Source organism: Eucyclogobius newberryi, unplaced genomic scaffold, assembly GCF_026437365.1.
Source record: "Eucyclogobius newberryi isolate DKJ021-1_F unplaced genomic scaffold, fEucNew1.0.hap1 SCAF_1, whole genome shotgun sequence".
NCBI classification, from domain to species: Eukaryota; Metazoa; Chordata; class Actinopteri; order Gobiiformes; family Gobiidae; genus Eucyclogobius; species Eucyclogobius newberryi.
Genome location: NW_027315723.1, coordinates 9,107,833 through 9,124,713, shown reverse-complemented (window position 1 = coordinate 9,124,713; position 16,881 = coordinate 9,107,833). Strand labels below are relative to the sequence as shown.

At 43.0% G+C, this 16,881-nt stretch overlaps 1 protein-coding gene across 1 annotated transcript; it reads left to right on the top strand.

Moving 5' to 3' along the window:
• Positions 1 to 5,184: 5,184 nt before the first annotated feature.
• Positions 5,185 to 15,628, top strand: stk24b (serine/threonine kinase 24b (STE20 homolog, yeast)). The gene is made up of 11 exons (XM_072459761.1): positions 5,185 to 5,949; positions 6,462 to 6,692; positions 6,803 to 6,859; positions 7,340 to 7,448; positions 8,261 to 8,418; positions 10,119 to 10,304; positions 10,409 to 10,557; positions 10,885 to 11,008; positions 11,139 to 11,207; positions 11,359 to 11,495; positions 15,430 to 15,628. Exons 1-11 carry the CDS (start codon positions 5,908 to 5,910, stop codon positions 15,464 to 15,466), a joined length of 1,299 nt encoding a protein of 432 aa, XP_072315862.1. The 5' UTR covers positions 5,185 to 5,907; the 3' UTR covers positions 15,467 to 15,628.
• Positions 15,629 to 16,881: the final 1,253 nt, after the last annotated feature.

The following is a 16,881-nucleotide window of genomic DNA, read 5'->3' as shown; positions in this document are numbered from 1 at the left end:
AGCTGTTCCTGAACCCTTTGGAGTAGCCTACAAACATTTGGCTGGAGTCTTTGTGAAGCTCAAATTCCACCTTGGTTGTCTTTGTTTAATATATGAGTGAGTATAGCTGGTTTCTGGTGGCATGGTCTGATTGACACTAGTTTGCGCTTTTGTCGGGTTTTGACCATTCTTTTTCAAAAGCTTAAGGGAAATTTACTAAAAATGTGTTTTAGAGACTTGTAATAAAGCATACTCTTCTTCTTCTTTGGTGTTTTATGACGACTGGTATCCAAGATGTCTAGGCGGGAATCCATTTAAACTCTATTATCTTTTCAATTTTATTTTCTTTCAATTTAACTTTTTTTCTGGAGTGCCCCCCTTTGACGATAAAAATAAAAGTATTCATACACCCCACAGCCTCTGGGACAGCACAAAATTGGCTTTTCACTGCTGTAAATACGGCGTTTCAAGGAGAACTCGCACTCATGTTACAGCTTGTCACTGTGGATCACTTTTACCACTGCGGGTCCACACTGCACAGTGCTGACTCGTACCACTTCTTCTTCTTCTTCTTTGTTGTTTTATGCCGGTTGGCATCCAATTGTTGCATTACCGCCAGACTTTACTCCTCAGACTTTTTGTAGTCCTTTAGACTTCATTCTTGAGAAGTGCAGGAGTTCAAAGCCCTTGAGTTCAAAGCACAAATTCCAAGCACATGAGGTCTTCTTCTTCCTCCTCCTCCTCGGCACTCCAAGGTGGCCGGCATCCAAGTGCCACACCAGTGCCAACCACCACAGCAGTGCAACACACTCTATAATTGTTGTTGTTGTTGTTGTTGTTTTATGGCAGTTGGCATCCAATTGTTGCATTACCGCCAGACTTTATTCCTCAGACTTTGTCGTAGTCCTCAGACTCTGTCGTAGTCCGTAAAAGTACTCCTTCCATTGTTGTTGTTGTTGTTGTTGTTTTATGGCGGTTGGAATCCAATTGTTGCATTACCGCCAGACTTTATTCCTGAGACTTTTGTTGTTGTTGTTGTTGTTGTTGTTGTTGTTGTTGTTGTCGTTTTATGGCGGTTGGCATCCAATTGTTGCATTACCGCCAGACTTTATTCCTCAGACTTTGTCGTAGTCCTCAGACTCTCCTGGTATTCAAGTGTAACATTGTTGTTGTTGTTGTTGTTTTATGGCGGTTGACATCCGAGTGTTGCATTACCGCCAGACTTTATTCCTTAGACTTTGTCGTAGTCCTAAAAGTTCTTCTTCCAGTGCCTTGACTTCCCTGTTTAAAAGTTCTTCTTCCAGTGCCTTGACTTCCAGTGCTTTGTCCTCAGACTCTGTCGTAGTCCGTAAAAGTACTCCTTCCATTGCTTTGGTGCTACAAAGCCCATGAGGTCATGATATGTCTTTGTGACTAGATTCGTAGTCCTCCACCACTGCATTAAGGAAACTTTCGACAAAGTCTAAGGAATAAAGTCTGGCGGTAATGCAACACTCGGATGTCAACCGCCATAAAACAACAACAACAACAACAACAACGAAACATAAACCTCTTCAAAGCCCTTGGGATCAAAGCGGAAAGGAATCGAATGCATTATTTTCAAATATGTTTTCTATCATAAGGTAGCTCAAAGTCTGAAGAATAAAGTCTGGCGGTAATGCAACAATTGGATGCCAACCGCCATAAAACAACAACAACAACAACAACAACAGCTCTGTTAGTATCCAACCGCCACCTACTGTAGTAGTACGTCTTAGACTTTATTCTTTAGACTTTATTTTTTTCTCCGCCATAAAACACCACCAAAGAAGCTCTCTTTCTCTCTCTCTCTCTCTCTTTTTTATACAGTATAGCGTAAACACCAAATCACCAGGACAAGTTCCTATGTTTGTGAATTTTGTTCATTGACAAATGGCAATAAACCCTATTCTGATTCTGATCTAAAGCACACATACTTTGAAGACGTACAACTACAGTGGGTGGCGGTAATATAACACTTCATGGATTCCAACTGCCATAAAACACCAAAGAAGAAGAAGAAGAAGTTAGACGTACAATCGATATTATAATACATCCATGCGTACAATTCGATAATATCCATAAGATCAATGGTAAAACTACAGTAGGGGGCGGTAAAGGCACCTTTTCAGTTGGCTGCTCTGTTCAACAGAGAAGACGAAGGAGTGTAGCGTCAATTGAGAAGGCCAGAACTGATGGTTAAATTAGTTTTTATTACTTTCATTCTGGGTCATTCAACTAACGTCAGAGCTAGGCAAGAACAAATAAAGAAAAATAACCATTTTGTCCATATAATCATTATTACTAAATTTGTAAAATAAACATTTGAAATTGTTCAACAATACATGAATCCATACAACAAACCTTGTTTCCCTGTCGACTGTAGCTTGATCTTTGGGTTTTTATAACTCACCGTGTTTTTCTATATTTTTTCACCGTTAAAACCATGGATCTATTATGTTAAAACTAGCTTACTTTACTTTGCGTCTTTTCTTTGACTTTTTCGTTTTACTATAACGTCCTGTGACACAGGAAGTTATCAAAATAAAAGCGAAACTTACTAGACGCCGTGCTATGGCAAGAAGCCATTGCGAGTGACTGCGTAATGCATAACCATATTCTGTACGGGAGTGTCTACAGAGCCGCGGCTCCTGAAACTGCTGGGCTATTTGACTCTGTAGCCACGATGATGTCACGCCATGGCAGTGACGTCACCGACGATTATGTCCCCAGTCACCAACATCCCCTCACTCTAAGATAGGTAAAAATCACCAAGTTGATGACGAATCCAGAAAAAACGATAAGCAAGTAAACTGCAAGAATCAGACAATGATTAACTATAAAATTAACTTTGAATGACGAAAATTGGACAAGAGGTGTGACCTGTGATATGTGCAGAAAAACAGGGTTTCTATAGTAATAATAAAAAGAGTTACAAAGACTAATAGTGAGTTAATTTAACTTTACAGGGAGGGAGACAAGCGTGAAGGAAACCAGGACTGAAGTGCGTTAGCCGGAACAGAGGAGGGACAGAGGCAAACATGTGAAGGGGCACAGAGGCAAACATGCGTGAAGGGGCACAGAGGCAAACATGTGAAGGGGCACAGAGGCAAACATGTGAAGGGGCACAGAGGCAAACATGCGTGAAGGGGCACAGAGGCAAACATGTGAAGGGGCACAGAGGCAAACATGTGTGAAGGGGCACAGAAGCAAACATGTGTGAAGGGGCACAGAAGCAAACATGTGAAGGGGCACAGAGGCAAACATGTGTGAAGGGGCACAGAGGCAAACATGCGTGAAGGGGCACAGAGGCAAACATGCGTGAAGGGGCACAGAGGCAAACATGCGTGAAGGGGCACAGAGGCAAACATGTGTGAAGGGGCACAGAAGCAAACATGTGAAGGGGCACAGAGGCAAATATGTGTGAAGGGGCACAGAGGCAAACATGCGTGAAGGGGCACAGAGGCAAACATGCGTGAAGGGGCACAGAGGCAAACATGTGTGAAGGGGCACAGAGGCAAACATGTGTGAAGGGGCACAGAGGCAAACATGCGTGAAGGGGCACAGAGGCAAACATGTGTGAAGGGGCACAGAGGCAAACATGCGTGAAGGGGCACAGAGGCAAACATGCGTGAAGGGGCACAGAGGCAAACATGTGTGAAGGGGCACAGAGGCAAACATGTGTGAAGGGGCACAGAGGCAAACATGCGTGAAGGGGCACAGAGGCAAACATGTGTGAAGGGGCACAGAGGCAAACATGCGTGAAGGGGCACAGAGGCAAACATGCGTGAAGGGGCACAGAGGCAAACATGTGTGAAGGGGCACAGAGGCAAACATGCGTGAAGGGGCACAGAGGCAAACATGCGTGAAGGGGCACAGAGGCAAACATGCGTGAAGGGGCACAGAGGCAAACATGCGTGAAGGGGCACAGAGGCAAACATGCGTGAAGGGGCACAGAGGCAAACATGTGTGAAGGGGCACAGAGGCAAACATGCGTGAAGGGGCACAGAGGCAAACATGTGTGAAGGGGCACAGAGGCAAACATGCGTGAAGGGGCACAGAGGCAAACATGCGTGAAGGGGCACAGAGGCAAACATGTGTGAAGGGGCACAGAGGCAAACATGTGTGAAGGGGCACAGAGGCAAACATGTGTGAAGGGGCACAGAGGCAAACATGTGTGAAGGGGCACAGAGGCAAACATGCGTGAAGGGGCACAGAGGCAAACATGTGTGAAGGGGCACAGAGGCAAACATGCGTGAAGGGGCACAGAGGCAAACATGCGTGAAGGGGCACAGAGGCAAACATGCGTGAAGGGGCACAGAGGCAAACATGCGTGAAGGGGCACAGAGGCAAACATGCGTGAAGGGGCACAGAGGCAAACATGGGTGAAGGGGCACAGAGGCAAACATGTGTGAAGGGGCACAGAGGCAAACATGCGTGAAGGGGCACAGAGGCAAACATGTGTGAAGGGGCACAGAGGCAAACATGCGTGAAGGGGCACAGAGGCAAACATGCGTGAAGGGGCACAGAGGCAAACATGGGTGAAGGGGCACAGAGGCAAACATGCGTGAAGGGGCACAGAGGCAAACATGCGTGAAGGGGCACAGAGGCAAACATGCGTGAAGGGGCACAGAGGCAAACATGTGTGAAGGGGCACAGAGGCAAACATGTGTGAAGGGGCACAGAGGCAAATATGTATGAAGGGGCACAGAGGCAAACATGCGTGAAGGGGCACAGAGGCAAACATGCGTGAAGGGGCACAGAGGCAAACATGCGTGAAGGGGCACAGAGGCAAACATGCGTGAAGGGGCACAGAGGCAAACATGCGTGAAGGGGCACAGAGGCAAACATGTGTGAAGGGGCACAGAGGCAAATATGTGTGAAGGGGCACAGAGGCAGGCTGAACCACTCCCCTGCTGCTCGTTTGTATTTACACATGATTCGAGGCCGTAATTCAATCCGTGAGTTAGTCTAATTTAGATTGTAAACTACAGATGACTGTGTTAACGTTTAGCAAAGCTTTCTGTGACTTGGACATGCTTTATTTCACCGTCTTCAAAAACAACACTGCCGTGTCTCTGGTCCACCTGACGGACAGTCGGGCACCAGTCCCTTGAGTTTGGAAAAGTTGTTCGGTCCGAGGGTCTGGGGCTTGGATCTGGGGATGTTGTTGTTCAGATCCGGGTCCGCCCAGTAGCGGCGTCACGGCCCCGACAAGATGGCCGAGTGTACGGGACGAAAGTGAGGGAGGAAACAAAAACAGAGGCGAGCTACCCGAGCTACTGATGTGTGACCTGTAGAGTCCTCGAAGGCAAACTACTGCAGAGACACAAGCTGGATGGAGCTGTCCTGAGCCGGGTTTGTGGTGGACAATCTTGTTATGTCGACAGCAACCTGTGCTCGGAGCCAGCCCGCTGACAGAGCGTTTGTCAGGTCGTCTGTGGAGGCTAGCTAACGAGCTAAGCATGTTAGCTAACGCTAGCTGACAACACTGTTGGGAGTTTTCAGAGAGTGACAACAGGACTGAGATGATATATAGGGCTTATTTCACACCCCATGACTCCCATGTGGTGTTAATTGTAGAGACATCACTCTTTAGTGTTGAAAATTTAAGTTAACCTAATGCTAGTTAATAGTTACCTCGGTTAGCAAGTTAACATTGCGGATTTCTCCGAATTAGCTACTATGAGCTTGCTCAGCTGTTAGGCTCCTCTAAGTTGTTTAAGCAGCATCGCAGGCTTCGCTGGGAGAAATTGCACCACCTCAAGACTGCACCACCAGAACCGAGACAGTGGCAGCGGGCTGTGACCCGAACATCAAAGTTTTTGGGTCGCTAGTTACTGACCGAGCTCTGTTTACCGACACCGACCGAAGAGGCTGCGAGCTCTGCGGACTGGCGCGAGGAGCATCATGGCGCACTCTCCAGTGCAGGGCCACCTGCCCGGGATGCAGGTGAGTCTGCTCTGTCTTTGTACTCAAGAACAAGCCCCTGCTTTGAGGGCATAGGACAGGGCACACGGACTCACCCTGTCAGTCATTGTAGGGTTGAAGAACAATCAGCTTACGCATAGACTTCTTTTCGGATTCCATGGTTCCATGGGGAATGTGTGTGTTATTGGGGAGAGGGCTAGATATATAAATATGGTATGCATGCATATATATGTTACACTGATTTCATATAATGGTACTATCTGGAACAATAATCTACTAATCCTTTGTCATAAAGACTAGTTCTTGTTGCTTAATGCAAAATTAACAATAATGTTAAAGACCTCTGTCATGCTCAGTCTGAACTGTACTGCTGATTTGTCTTCATGTGGTGGTTCACAGTGTAAGTTCATACTAGTTAGTTCATATTAATTTGTAAAAAGTAATTCACTACTGAGAAGAGGCCTCCTTTCTTCTTTCTGATATTGCCCTCACGGAGTTATTGTATGTCTTATATCATTCTTTGCCTTAACCAGAATAGTAAAGTGGACCCAGAGGAGCTGTTCACTAAGCTGGAGCGCATCGGCAAGGGCTCGTTCGGTGAAGTGTTCAAAGGCATTGACAATCGCACACAAAAGGTTGTGGCCATCAAAATTATAGACCTGGAAGAAGCGGAGGACGAGATTGAAGACATCCAACAAGAGATCACTGTGCTCAGCCAGTGCGACAGCCCATTCATCACCAAGTACTACGGCTCGTACCTTAAGGTGATGTGTGTTTCACATGGAGATAAGAGTTTATTATACTCTATACATTTACTATACTCCCTTATGATTTTACTGCTAAAATAGTTGCTCTGTCTGCCCCATCTGCACAGGACACAAAGCTATGGATCATCATGGAATATTTGGGTGGAGGCTCGGCATTGGATTTGGTAAATTCCAGCACTTTAATTAATGTTAATACCACCTTAATAGATTATTGCCTCTCTTCATCGTAGCAATATCATGTAATACAATGTGATGAACAGCATATATTCATACATATATTAATATATACATTTACTTGTGTGTGTGTGTGTGTGTGTGTGTGTGTGTGTGTGTGTGTGTGTGTGTGTGTGTGTGTGTGTGTGTGTGTGTGTGTGTGTGTGTGTGTGTGTGTGTGTGTGTGTGTGTGTGTGTGTGTGTGTGTGTGTGTGTGTGTGTGTGTGTGTGTGTGTGTGTGTGTGTGTGTGTGTGTGTGTGTGTGTGTGTGTGTGTGTGTGTGTGTGTGTGTGTGTGTGTGTGTGTGTGTGTGTGGTATACACAAATATATAGTTTACTGTAGGAAGTTAATATGTCTAATATTTTGTTATTGTAAGTAACATTTTTAGGGACACTCTGCCTGTCTGGTTCATTTTCTGCATTATGTTTAGATGGAACCTGGGCCCCTGGATGAGATACAGATTGCAACCATCTTGAGGGAAATCCTGAAAGGCCTGGAGTATTTACACTCGGAGAAGAAGATCCACCGAGATATCAAAGGTAGAAGACTCTCTTGCAAGTGGACAAAGGTTTCATTTAACAGAGTACAAATATAAAATACCACCTTAACGGTATTGATTCCATTTGACGTTTCTATTCATTTGATAGTTTGTGCTAAGGCTTACTAAGGGATAATCTCAAAATGGGTTGAAGCTGAAAAGACCTAATTTTTTTCGTCTCTCTCTCTGGACCCCCTCCCCCCCTCAAAAGACGAAAGACTGGCTTCACATAAAATGTAAAACGATAGTAGCTTGATAGACCCTGCTCACCTCTAGTGAACATCTCTGAACATCCTTTGGTAAGTTTATCAGTAGAAGTTATGAACTCTCCAAATAATGTCACCTGTTGCGCATGTTTGTTTACTCAATCCACATGGTCCACGGCGCGCCGTGGCCAGCGCGGGGAGCGGGGCGGCTGCTCCCTCGCACGGGCCACTGCGCGCAGTGATCACAGCGCACGGGCCGCGGTGCGCCGTGCTCCCCCGTACGCACTCCCCGTGCTCCGCGCCTCACCCGCCGCCTAATGTTGGCCTAATGCTTGTTGCTGAGAGAGTTTTTTAGCATTTCAAAACAATTACTGCCACAACGATGTATTGAAGCTTCAAAGCAACAAAAATACGAAATGTAAGTTAAAAAATATTAAGTCTTTTCAGCTTCAACCCATTTTGAGATGATCCCCAAGAGCTGTTTGGCAGTTATCAGCGAATAAATTGCCAGTGTAGATAAATTACTTTGACAGGATGCAGAGTAGTTTGAGAGACAACGTGTAGTGCAAAGGCAGCCATATTGATCTGTGTCCTTTTGTTTCCATAGCGGCCAACGTGCTACTGTCTGAGCAAGGAGAGGTGAAGCTGGCTGACTTTGGCGTCGCAGGGCAGCTCACCGACACCCAAATTAAACGCAACACATTTGTCGGCACACCATTCTGGATGGCACCGGAGGTTATCAAGCAGTCGGCATATGACTCAAAGGTAACATCAGTGAGAGAAATCTATGCAACGTTCCTATAACTTTTTTCTTTTGTATATAACTCAAAGAACTGTGTAAATTGTTTGATGTAGGGTAGGTATTAAGAAAAAGCTGTATTTAGTAATTCATTCGTTTAGATTAGGGGTGCACTTATATATCGGCCCAGTATTGGTATCGGCCAATATTCTTGTCATTGAGTAATGTCAGTTTCAATCCAAAAGCACTGAAATCAGTCCGCCATGTTATGCCTTGATAATGAAAGAGTTAACCCTGCCTTCCCTTTAGAAACATATTGAGGCTGCTAGATTCTAACAGAACAGGCTGTAAACTTTAATCCAGTCTTTATTCCGACCGAAAGATCCAGAAATGACCAAGTTACATACTTTTAAAGGCTCTAGAAACGATTTAGATTAAATTTAACATTCAATATAAGCGTGGCAAACTCGCTTGCGACCCACAATAAACTTTTTTTTTTTCAGACATTATTTGACTTGTTTTCCTTCTAAACGATCACTTTAGACATGTTTACACCAAATAAAACAAACAAAAGAAAAACATTTCTGTCCTTTAGAGCAATGAGAGGAACTCTCTGATCAGTCACGACATCAGACTGATTTACCACAATGTAAACGCTTTCTCATGCCGTGCTGTGATCTGACACACGGTGATGCACGGGCAGAGGGGACAGTTGGCACAGCGGGCTCGCAGGATCGTGGTTGCGGGTCGGGCTCCTGTGTGTTAGGTGAGGAGAGAGAGGGGCAGTGAGAGAGGACGCTAAGAAAAGACATGAACTCCCAGTTCATTTGAAACTATTTCTTATCTCGCTCATCACTAACACACGGTAAGGCTGCACTGCTTATGCTGAGGGGCTTATGCTGTTCACTCCAAAGTTTTGGGTCAGAGGTTTTGGTCCTGCTAGATTTCCCCCTGGTGGCCGTTTGCCAGTAAAAATCTATACATCAGACGCATTGACAGCAGGGTTCAAAGCGTGGGAAAAAAGTTATCTGCCTAAATTTTCCATATCGGTGCACCACTTGTTTAGATACATATAAACGTTTTTTATAGCATTTTGATTTGTTAAATCGGAATGCAACTTTTGTGAAAGTGCTCTCCCTGCAGCTCCCTTGTGACAACACATGGTCAGAAAACAGATTTAAAAACTTTTTCTTTTTTTCACGTTTTTTGGTTCTTTCTTTATCATAATAAGACAGTCGAGTCCCATACAAAAACATTTCACATTGCCAAACACAAGAAAAAGAGCCAGGGTTTCTCAGCCAAGTTGTCAAATGTTGCAAGGCTGGTTTTCCAGCCAGGGACAGTAGGGAGGGACGACGGACACTTCCAACGCCCCAACAATACATATCTAATCATCACACAGACTTACAAAGACGTTCATTAAGTTGAAAATGTTACTTCGTTCTGCTGTAAGGACACATGTTAGATTTTGTAAATATGTAAAGAACTAGAACTGGATATATTTCATATTAAGTCCCAGTCTGTGCACAGTATTATAAATGTGAAGTAGTGCCTTGGTAGAGGTTTTGTTTGTATTTGTGCCATTTTGTGTGTTCTACCTTTGGCACTTACACTTGTTTTTTGTTTTAAGATATAAGAAACAAGATTTATGCAATGCACTGTATGAAGGAGCAAATCTACTCCACATGTATTTTAATGTTTTACTGTGTGGTTTCTTGCATTACAGGCTGACATCTGGTCTTTGGGCATCACAGCCATTGAACTGGCAAAAGGTGAACCACCACATTCAGAACTGCACCCCATGAAGGTTTTATTCCTTATTCCAAAGAATAACCCACCCACACTGGAGGGCAACTACAGCAAACCGCTTAAGGAGTTTGTTGAGGCATGTCTCAACAAAGAGCCCAGTTTTGTGAGTACTCCTTGTCAGTGTGACTATTGAACTGAAGGATTTTTTTGAGGGATTTTGTATTGATTCTTTTGTATTTTATTTTTTTCCCCTTATATGCTCTGCAGAGGCCAACTGCCAAAGAGCTGCTGAAGCATAAGTTGATTGTGCGTCATGCGAAAAAGACCTCATACTTGATCGAGTTGGTGGACAAGTACAAGAGGTGGAAGGCAGAGCAGGCCAGAGCCAACGAGTCCAGTTCAGATGAATCAGATTCGTAAGTATATTCCGTCACACGTTATTTTACAGTTATGCACAGTGTTCGGATTAGCAAATTAACACATTATTATATTGTACTTATTTAGGGATAGATGTTATTATTAAAAGTTACAGTGCATTACATTGTACTTAATAAGGTTGGTACCATGTATAAAGTGTATTATTTTGGGAATATTTACTAGCATTGTTCATACAGGCACACTTGAGTTAGAAAACATGCTCTGCTCTCCCTGTTTATTTGACTCATAAGCTGTATGCATGCATGACTTCACCTCTCATCCTAATATAAAATGCACTAAGCAGCTTTCTCCCCCTGTCCAATCAGGGAGCAGGATGGCCAGGCGTCAGGTGGGAACGATTTTGGCAGCGATGACTGGATCTTCACCATCAGAGAGAAGGATCCCAAGAAGCTGCAGAACGGGGAGGGGCAGTCAGGAGCAACAGACAAGGTACAAACAAATTGAACGTGAAATATAAAGCTGCGTTTCAAAAAGTATGCTATGTGGGAATTGTGACAACAATTTAGTAATGTTGATTGCCCATCAAGCAAGCTCTAATAATATTCTATCTTCTCCGCAGACAAAAGACATTCCAAAGAGGCCTTATTCACAGAGCCTGACTACTGTCATCTCTCCTGCTTTAGCTGAGGTAACATCCTGGCTATTACTACACTTTCTGATGCCTCTTATGTTATGGCGTTTCTGTTTGATCTAAAATCTCACATGCACATAATGAAAGATGCCTTCCGCTTTTTGCCAGTGGTCTGTATATTAACTAACCCCTCCCCCTCCCTGTGCAGCTGAAAGCACGGCAGGAGCAGGTGAATGGTAACCCCATGGTCCTGGATGAGCTGCGGGAGGCCATCTTACTGGCTGAGGAGGCTTATCCTGGAATCTCGGATTCACTTGTCGCACACATGGTCCACAGACTTCAGAGGTAAATCTTAGCCCCTCACGTCACACTGCCAGCACCCTCATCCAAAAATGGTTGTATGAAAAAACAATATTGGAATGTTTTAAATTTAACATAAAGTAAAGGTCAGAGCACACTACGGGATATGTGGGCGTTAAATTATGTATAAACGTTGAACAAAAAGATCAGCCCATAGACTTGAGGTGAATCCTCTGAGATTTTAAATCTCATGATCCTCATGAAAGCTAGCACATTTAGCATGAGCAGTTTCCTGTCCAGAGTAACAATCTTTGACAAAATTAAATATTCAGAGTAATCAGAGCATGGCACTTCTAGTTTATACGCGTAGCTCAAAACATTATGCACATAAAGTTGGCAATAGATGACACAAGGAGTAGTGTTTTCTATGCAAACACATGAGGATCTACCGTTGCCTTTTTTAATGTTTAAACAACGCTAGAACTGGATTAAAAGCAATGTGCATTTGTGTCATTTGCGGACGTGGACATTGTTGAGAACGCTACAGTTTAACTTTATAGCTTTACAAGAGGTGAGTGCCTCGCCCGTCAAGGCAACGATATGAACATTTTAGACCGATACCGATATTATTTTTTAATACCGTCCATTGTTTGGTTACTCTTGTATTTAAAATAATAATAATAAATAGATCTATAAACTAATTAATTTTTTATTCTAAAATAAATCTTTTTTACAATGTGTAGAACCAGCGAGAACACCTAAAGTGTTTATGTAAGCTATTATGTGATTATTATTTATTAATCAATATATTTTTTTGTAACTGTTTTACAAAAGTAAAAACATATTAAAATCCTAATACAATATAAATCACAAGACAAAAATAATAATTATGTTAAGGCGAGAGTTTTTTAATAAGTTGTTCCGCGAGGCCGCGGATTTTCTGCAGTTTTTTGGGCCAAAACCTCAATAAAAATAAAACTTTATTCTGCACCAGCATCTCCGACCATTTCTGCACTACCCCAAGTTCGTCCGAACGTCAGAGAGCTTTAAAACTCGCTTCCATGGCTTCCTAGATCGACCATAGAGCGACCATAGATCCATGAGATCGACCAGTAGATTAATATGAAGGATGCGGGGTGGGCGTGGCTTTGGCTCGTCGTGTTCGAACGAGGAAATGAAGAATACGCGTCTTGACCGATTATATCAGAATAATTTTGTCGTTGCCATTTAAGTAGCACAAGTCCTTCTCATGTGGACATGTCCAGCTCGTCTGGAGTCACACGTTCTCTTCTGATCGCATTGTTGGGACGCTACTTGTCCCGATGATCTGAGCTGCGTGTCCGCGACTCGAGCGTGTAAAAGATTACTTCGCCACAAGCGTTGGATCAAATCACTGTGGCCAAATTTAAGCTAGCTCAATAAGACATTTTCATTCATTGCACACTTTGTGTTCCTGTCAAGACTCAATAAAGTTTATCAAACCGACTTGTTTGGTCACGGGATGATTCATTTTCTGAGAAGCTGTCAGTCTGGGACTACTTTCTGTCTGATCACTGTTCCACCTTCCATTAAACAGTTAGTTTATGACATTGAAGGCATTTTGTACATAATAAGAGTTATTTTCAATGTCTTGCATTGATATCTATAATTATGTAGATAATGTAGAGAGGTGGTTGTAGGGCCTATATTCTAAGAATCCAAGAAAATGATTTAGAATTAAAAAAAATAATTTTAAATTCAACTCCGACTTTTGGATGGTAGAAATGTGATTTGATAATGGGAAAATACAATTTTATTTTTATTCCGTCCGTCCTTTTTAAAAATCCCAAGGAAAATCCGTGAAACAACAAATTAAAAAACTTGCCTAAAATGTAATTAAAATTAATGAATTGTAGATAAAATGCCTTCACTAAAGGCACAGCTAAACAGAACCGTTTTTAGCCTAGCTTTAAATGCTGCTAGCGTAGGGGCCTGCCTCACAAACCTCAGGGAGACTTCCAAATTTTAGCTCCTTAAATCTAGAATGCTGATTGCCCATGTTTCGTCCTGACTCTGGGCACCAGCAAGAGGCCAGTTCCTCAGGTCCTCAGTGACCGAGATGGTTCATATGGCACTAACATGTCCGAGATGTACTTTGGTGCTTGGACTTTTACACAAGCAGAGCTGCGTTAATGTATATGCTGAGCCACAGGAGCCAGTGCAGAGACCTGAGCATAGGTTGTTTAGAGTCAAATTAGCCTTCACACTGTTTTATTTTGATTATTTCTCAGATTTCATTGTCTCTCTGTACCTCTCCAGTCCATGTGTCATACTCCTATTGCTCCGCCTCCTCCTGTGACAGCAGAAACAACAGTCTCTCCTCCTAAAACTCTGTCTGATCACACACTCGGCCTCTTTTTCTTTAAACCTCTCACACTAAAGTAGAAAAAGCTTCAGTTGTAGTCATCTGGACTCAGTTTGAAAAAGTAGACGTTTCGACTCTCATCCAAGAGTCATTGTCAATAACAGAATTTAGGTCGAGAACTCCGATATTAATACTGTTCTGTGGTAAGACCCGCCCATTGGGAGGAGCCTTCCTGAAGTAGAAAGAGTTGTTGGTTTCAACAGAAACTCCCCCCTTGTATCTACCGAGCTAGCCTATTCAGAATCTTAATGGGCTATTAGAGTCCTCTTTGTCTTTGTGAGACCCTGGCTCAAACACCCTGAGTACCTGATTAGCATTTGAATGCCCTGGTCCTTTACCTTTCCAGGGGTTCAGTAGATGAAACAGCCTCTACACAAGAGGCTTTATCAGCACAGAAGAAATACTAGTTCAGGTCCACAGAGTGCCGTGCATCTCCATCTTGAAGCCTCTAATCACTCGTTTGAAGACGGTGAGGTGAAGGTTTTAAGCAGGGAGAAAAGATGGTTTGAAAGAGGAGTCAAGGAAGCTATTTTTGTTAAAAAAGAAAGACCTTCTTTAAACAGAAATGGAGGGCTTAGGTTTAATCTTCCTGTTATCTATAATGGGTTACTGAACCCCTGGAAAGGTAAAGGACCAGGGCATTCAAATGCTAATCAGGTACTCAGGGTGTTTGAGCCAGGGTCTCACTAAGACAAAGAGGTTTTAACAGCCCATTAAGATTCTGAATAGGCTAGCTCGGTAGATACAAGGGGGGAGTTTCTGTTGAAACCAACAACTCTTTCTACTTCAGGAAGGCTCCTCCCAATGGGCGGGTCTTACCACAGAACAGTATTAATATCGGAGTTCTCGACCTAAATTCTGTTATTGACAATGACTCTTGGATGAGAGTCGAAACGTCTACTTTTTCAAACTGAGTCCAGATGACTACAACTGAAGCTTTTTCTACTATGGAACACGCCTGGACGAATGAGGGATTACACCGACATACTCTCACACTAAAGTTATCTGGAGTAAACGTGTCTGAACTGATCATTTAAGAGGAAAACTAGTCAAATAATAGTCTCTAATTGCGATTGAGTCTGGGTCTTTTGACTCTTCCTGTTTCTGAAGGGACGGCAGAGTTGACTCTTTCATTACCGGAGCATAACCATCACGGACTGATAACTGCTGTTTTGGACTTGAACCAATATCACTCAATGACCTGAATATCGTCCGGCTCCGATACTGGGCCGATATATCGGTGCACCCTAAATTTGAAGTAATTATTGTTCTTTAAATTATGTTAATTGTTTTTATCCCGGTGTGTTGTCACTCCGTTTGCTCCTGATGCTCTGCACGGCTGTTGCAGGGTGACACCCCAAACTCGGGTCACGTCCCCCCAAAGTTTGGGAGAAGCAAATTGAGGCCTAAATCAGGCAAAACATACTGTAGTGTGTTCTGGGCTTATAAGTATATACACTTTGATAAAAAATGTTATAAGATTTTAAAGATTTCTTTTGTAGTAATGTTTTATAGTTGGAACACAAATCAATTTTCAAACTTGTAATTGAACGCTTGCATGTATATTTCTTGCAGTTATTCAACAAGCAGGACGTCTTCCTCTTCTACCTAGTCATCGCTTGGCTACCACGGACCAGCTTCTTTTCCCCAAGCGCAACCCTTCACGCAGCAGCCAGCGGTTTGCCAGCAGGGGTCACCCTAAACCAGCTCAACACATTTGACCACCTGCTTTTTGAGATGGGAAGGGGTCAAGCAAGCCTGTAAAAAAAACAAATACTGAACTCCAGACACTTCATAGCAGTGCACTGAGGAGCTTTTGTAGTTTTTAGCAATTTGGGACGCTTTTTGGGTTGTCAGACTTTGTAAATGCTCCAACCGCACTCACAAGACAAAACAGCGCCTGAATTTTCTCGACAAAGAGCTGAAAAATCTCCCCTAATTCAAGATAAGATTCCTCCACTCCTTTGCTGAATGAAGGCGTCATCCCCATCACCTCTGAAAGCATGTTGAGCTGTGCAAGTGGGCATTAGTATGCTTGCGTGTGTGCTCTCCAACTCCCCCTAGAGGCAAAAAAAGAACTGCAGCATTCTTAAAGAAACCTCAGGTAAAGTGCTTTAAGCGGAGAGGAGGGGGTCGCCATGCTGTACCTGTACATGATAAAGTAGTTTTTGTTTTGTCGCGGGAGAAGAATGAATCACTGTGTACAAAATGGTCATGCGCATTTTGTAGATACTGATCATGTTTAAAAAGTAGATATTTAAAAATGTCAAGAACTCCAACAGAAAGAAACTGAAAATGCCTTGCCTTTTTAAGATTGTCACATCTTTATTTTGGCATTTTTCATTTCACGTTTAATTTTACATGTCTCTTTGTATTTCCGTTCAGTATTTCAATGGTTCAGAAACTGATCCAGTTAACCATTTCAGCCATGAAACTCACTGTTTAGGAGTAGAAGATGTTCTGTTGTGTAGGCAGAAGGTGATTCTACTTGTGCTGTTACTGTGTAGGCAGTGTTACATTGTGTAGAGCTTGTCAGCAGTGTTTCTGAACTGATTTTGAAAGTGTCTATGATTGACATTTAAATTCTCATTAGGATAAACTATAATGAATGCAGCCGATGGACTAAAATGCCTCCATGGCTGACTGAATGCTGATAGTGAAGTATTCTCCTTGCTTGTCATTTATCCATAGCATTATGTAGAAGATGTGGAGGTGAGAACATGTGGAAAGGCCCATAACAGGAAATACCAATTACAGGCCAAAACAACATGCCACTTTCAGATGCCATTTGATTCCTCTCTCCAAACATTTCCTGTCTCACTTTCACACTAAGCTAGGAGTGCCATGCCCTCTTTTATGCTTTCACAAGACATTTGTAGTATGATTTGCACCTTTTTCTAATTTCAGATCCTTTTTTTTTTTTGCACTTTGAAAGTGTGTGAAGTATTAAAACAAATCTGTATTAGGAAATACAAATGAAAAAGTCGTTAATAGCCATGTTTTACTATATATGTTTACTTAAGAGTT